Below are 5,530 nucleotides of genomic sequence, written 5' to 3' on the forward strand. Positions count from 1 at the left end.
GACTTTCTCGTCTGCGCTCACACTGTGGTACCATAATGCGCCAGCGGTGATGTTCAGCTGTGGATACTCAAGCGTGTGGTGAGGTTGTACCCAGTAACCCCTTCAGACAGGCTTTTCCTTCTCTAAACAAGAACTTTATGCTCCCCAAGCCCAGCTCTGACTCGCAGATGCGGGGACACACACACACACGCGCGCTTCTCCCCACTGTAGGGCAGATGCCGGGGTGTTTCCTTTAGGAAACGGGGACCAGCAGCGGTGGTGCCCTTGGAGAGCGCCCGCGCATCCTGCCCAGCCCCGTCCTGCTGGGGGCCAGGGCAGACCCCCCCCTCCCCTGCCCTCTTCTGCCTCCAGTGCCTCACTGATGGCTTCTCCACCAGCCAGGCAGGGGGGTTGCAGCCAGACCTCAACTACAGAGTCTTCCAACAACTTGGATCGAGTCTATCAACTACTATCAGATGAACTCCATGATCTTTAAAGGTCTTTTCCAACCAAAACAGTTCTGTGATTCTGTCGGGTCATTCACGTAGAGAGACTGTGGATAACATAACTGTGTTAGAAGTTGGATTTGTCAGTTCATATCAAATGTAGAAACAGAAGGAGCAGTCTTTTCTGGACTACTGCTGCTTGACTATATGCTTGTGAAAATGTCTTTTTTTTTTTCTTTTTCAGACTTGCAGAAATTGAGAATGCTTGGAATGTTTTAGGGACCACAGATGCTAAATTGACTTTTACGTACTGCACAGTTCACAAGGAAACTAAAGCTCTTATTTTGATATTTTGATTTTGATTTTTTTTTTTAAATAATCCTGGATATGGGAGATCAAGGCCCACGGTCCCTTTCTGCATTGCTTGGATCAGGGTCTAAACCCAATGCCATCACCCAGTGCACACGCTCCCCTCTGGGAGGGAGGCACCTGGCCTGGGCAGAGCTGCCTGACGCGGGGCCGAGTCCCGTCCCCACTCCCCTGGCAGCCCCGGGGTCCCTAACCCGTCCTGCCCTGCACTCCCGCGGCAAGGGCGCTCTCCCCACCCTCCCCTCACCTGCCCCTCTAGCAGTGGACCTGGGGGAATGGAAAGAGCTTAACTTTACAGTTTTCACCAGTTTTATATTTGTACTTATTTGTGTTGGAGCATCTCGCTCATTACCCCTGTCCCCGGAAACAACTTGTAATTGTGGCTTCCTTTACACATTTTTATGTATCCAGATATTGAGAATAATGCTCAACTTTGTAAAAACATTGTGCTACTGTAGAGACAAATTCAGTGTTTATATGATCTTGTACATATCTTTAACCTCTGGCAACTGTGAGTTTTCAACTCTGAAGTATCCATTACTCATTATGCACTGTTTGTTCTTTCTTAACAGTAGAAAACTAGCAAAAGGTAATGAAGCAGAGCCGATTTTCTCCTAGTTGGAGGGTATTTATTATACAAGAGGATGTAACTAATACTCGGGTATGGTTTTGTGGTTTAACCTGCAAGGAATGCCATGAAGGCGTCTCACTGCTATTAAGCCAATGCTGTTTCCTCATTAAAAAAATGGCACAAACTTTTTTATTTTAAAAAATACCTGCTATGATTTCCAGTTCTCCAGGATTGTAAAGAAAAAACCCTGAGTGCTGTGTCTCGGTTCAGAGTCTGGCCATGTTTGCTGCTGCTGTAGCACAATGAAGCTGTTCTCCAGTGTTTTCTCAAGGCAAGACTCCACATTCAAGGCTCCATGTTACTAATTCTCATAAATGTGAGAGAACTTTTGCCTAGATCTTATTTGAAACTACCTATTTTGCTTTTGTCTTACCAGTTTATTAGGTTTTTTAGGTGTGTGAGGGGAGATCTTAATGAAGCAAACTGTTGTAGCAGTTAAAATTAGTAGCGCAATGTGCCAGCAGGTTTTTGCTGTGTTTGCAATAAGCGGTTACTGGATGTGTTGCTTTGGATATGTTTGCTTTACAAGATTAAATAGTTACAACTGTTTTCTAATGATGGTAATTTCATAGAGCTATCCAGGTAGATAAGATCAGGACTTGGTAGCCAAAACTGATTTGGAGCAATAAAGCACACGGAGAGCTGGGACTGGGTGTTGTTTAGGGACCACAAACGCGCTCTGTTACGAAGCTTGACTTCCCAGGCTGTGTTTGGTTAATATTTATCTCCAAGATAGTGAAGAAAATGAACCAACCGGTTAAACTTCATAAAGATGCTTGATTGTGAGTGCGTTGCTAATGGACTCTGGGATTGCCGGCTGCTGTCAGGTGGTCCCTTAGGGCAGTGCCTTAGAAGGGAGGGGACATAGGCACGGGGACACCAGTTCCGTGGTGCCGTGGCTTCGTGGGCAGAGGCCCCGGGCAGGAGGCCGTGTGCGCCGGCCCCCGCTGCGGCCCCCTTGCTCACAGCAGCCATCCTGCCCTTCGGTGGGGTTGAACGCCTTTAACCATGGAGAAGTTCCTCTTGGACTTTGATTCCCATGGCTTAGTGCAGCTCTTATGTTTCTGTTTAACAGTTCTTGCTGAAAATTGAAGTTGACACAGACTTTTTGGAAATTGAAACCTCTCCCGAATGTTGGTAGTTGTAGCCAAAAACCACTTTTTGTACGCTTGAAACCACTTTAGATACGTATCCTGTTCAGTGTCATGTTTGGTGTTGGACAAGATACTTAAGAAAAACTTTCTCAGCAAAGCTTTCTCTTAATTGTTGATACATTAATACTAATTGATTTTATAGATTGAAGTTTTCAGAGTTATATCAAAGGAAAAGTATGTGCATGTCCCCATTGGGTATAATTTCTTGGCTTCCAGGTATTTTTTTTTAGCCATCTGTTCTGCAGTCTGCTTATTTTTTATTTTTCTTTTAGCTGAACTTTCCATTGGGTCCTGCTCTTGCTCATTCTCAGTCCCTACTGCTGATGGCCTGTTTTTAAAAGCAAGATTGCTACATATCACCCTTAGTCTGAAACTGGCGTTCATGAGCTAAGTAAAGCACACAAAGAACCACAAACATGTCTGTGGGAGGGAGTATTTACTTTTTTCCTTTATATAGTAACACTTGTCAGTAGTTTACCTCAAAATGCTTCACCAAGCACGTCGGTGTCAAGATTTGTTTCAATGATGGGGAAGCTGAGGTACAGAAGAGGAAGTGACTTGTCTGAAATCACTCGGAAACCAGCGGCCGTTACCTCCTTTTTGCACATCTAACCCAGCTTAGATTAGAAATGCTGTCATTTACTGGCTTTACCCTCTGACCCCCGAGTAGCAGCATGCCAGCAGTATTCCCACTGGCTTTGGCGTTCACTAGCCAGGGCCAGGCTGCCCTGTAGCCCAGCCAGGGTGAGAGGTGCCCGCCCCAGGCCCTGGGCAGCGAGTGATGCCCCAGCGGTGTCCTCGCAGGAGCCCGGTGCTCGCAGGAGCCTGCGAGCAGAGGTCAGCGTGGTGGCCGCGCGGCCGTCCCTCCACTGTGCGTGAGAGGGCGGCGGGTGGAGGCAGGGGAGGGATTGCTGTTTGCCTTCTGCTCCATGGAAAGATGCTGCATTTCAGACATTGCTAATCTTTATTTCATTGCCTTTGAGCTTGGTTTTCTAACAAGATTATTTGTGTGGTCAGGAATGAGGAATTTTTCACCGTGTCATCAGATCAAATGACAATTTACCCTGGTTTAAAAGAAGCCTTTTTAAAGGCCTTTCTGCAGTAATATTAGTTGCTATTGATTTACATAATTAAAAGCATGACTGCAAAGCTTTATTGTGTCTATGCCTTTTCAGAGTTGCAGGGTACCAGTAGCCAAAGAATGAGTACAAAATGAGAGCTATCCCTGTTGTTTTTTCAGTCATTCTTCGCTGTGCTGTGTTGAAGTTGAAACTCTTTTTGGTAATTGTGCCCATCTCCTGCACATCTCCCACTGCCACCTGTCCCCAGGGCAAGAATGAGGGAGGAGGCCGTGCCTCCCGACTGGTAGAGAGCCCCAACCTGCCGGCACCAGAGCCTGCAGAGAGAGGAGTTAATTTATTATTCTGCTCCAAGCAGCTTGTGGAAACCAGGCCGTTCTTTCTCTGAATGGCCACATGGACAACGTGGCCTTTGTGCTGGCTGGGACTGCCAAGTGCCACCAAGTCAAAAATAACAGTGAATTGTATTTCAGATTTTTAACATGTTACTGCCCCTGTGTGCTTGCACCAGTGCAGACTCGAGTATTTCAGACTGTCACCCTTTTAAAAAATGTAAATAGTTCTGTAGCTTGTGTCTGTTAATTCACAAGATAACAAGACATGAAATACCGAGTCTCTACAACTTGTATCAACACCGAGACATTTTAGATGCGTTGTTTGGAATGCTGAATATAGTTAATGCAGAGAAAACTTTTTAGGACAAATTAACATTGAATGTGTGTTTAAAGCAGCAGCAAACTTATAAATACTGTATATTTGGTGCATGACCAGAAAAGCATGCGTTCTAGGTTCTTTAGTACGATAATTGCATCCTAGTGCTGAGTATTTCATATTTAAGATACTTCGATTACACAAGACTAACACTTGAAATCGCATGATGGATTTACATGCCTCCTGTCTTAGATACATGTGTATATATCATAGTGTGTGTGTTCCTTAAACACTTCTGTAAATAAGCTACTCCATAAATAAAAACATCAAATGTGATAGCTAATCAGCGTTCTGTCACGAGCTAATTTGAGATATTTGGTAAAAGTGGGGAAAAAAAACCCTGAAGAAATTAATTCAGGTGTTTGAACTCTTCCAGCTCCCAGACAAGGAGATGTTTTGGTCATGTTAATGGTGTTAGACCCTCTTTGAGGTGAGTTGGAACAGGTTATATATTTGCTTTAAATGCCTAGGAACTAATTCATATTTTTAGCTTACCTTTTCTTTCTTTAAACTCTTTGAGGTAATTATTATGTATTAAAGAGTCTCTTGAGTCCATAACAAATGATGCTCTCCTTATTACTGTTCTGCCAGTAACTTCTCAGGTAACAGCTGCTTCAGAATAACACATCAGAAATAACACATCTGGGTTTGTGTCATGTGGTAATAGCTGTCAACACAACTTTGTTAACATTTGTTTTTCTGTTTGTTTCAGGTTGTACATGCACACAAGCCCCACTTCATGGCTTTACACTGTCAAGAGTTTGGAGGAAAAAACTATGAAGCTTCCATGTCTCACGTGGACAAGTTTGTCAAGTAAGTGTGGTGGGCCGGCCCTGGGCAGAGGCCGGGTGCCCCCAGAGCCACTCCATCCCTCCCCCCCTCAGCTGGGCAGGGGGGAGATGCCAGGAAAGGCTCGTGGGTGTCGATAAGGGCAAAGACATCACCCGCGATGACCGGCATGGGCAAAACAGGCTCCACTTGGGGAAATTAGTTGAATTTATCCATCAAATCAGAGTAGGGTGATGAGAAATGCACCCAGATCTTAGTAACGCCTTCCCCCCCCCGTTCTTCCCGGGCTCAGCTTTGCTCCCCGTTCCTCTCCCTCCTCCCCGCCCAGGGCGCAGGGGCAGGGATGGGGCTTGCGGTTAGTTCATCACCCCT

At 45.4% G+C, this 5,530-nt stretch overlaps 1 protein-coding gene across 2 annotated transcripts in view; it reads left to right on the top strand.

Annotated features, from left to right (window-relative positions):
* Positions 1-5,530, top strand: part of INPP5A (inositol polyphosphate-5-phosphatase A) — a 179,792-nt gene that overhangs the window by 8,353 nt on the left and 165,909 nt on the right. For both annotated transcript variants that reach the window (XM_026851240.1, XM_026851239.1), the window contains exon 2: positions 5,082-5,182. In XM_026851240.1, the coding sequence (XP_026707041.1) occupies positions 5,109-5,182 (74 nt within the window). In that variant the 5' untranslated portion in view covers positions 5,082-5,108. The remainder of the gene's footprint in view (positions 1-5,081; positions 5,183-5,530) is intronic.

The sequence above is a fragment of the Athene cunicularia genome, assembly GCF_003259725.1.
Source record: "Athene cunicularia isolate RWA chromosome 6 unlocalized genomic scaffold, athCun1 chr6_part1, whole genome shotgun sequence".
Classification (NCBI taxonomy): Eukaryota; Metazoa; Chordata; class Aves; order Strigiformes; family Strigidae; genus Athene; species Athene cunicularia.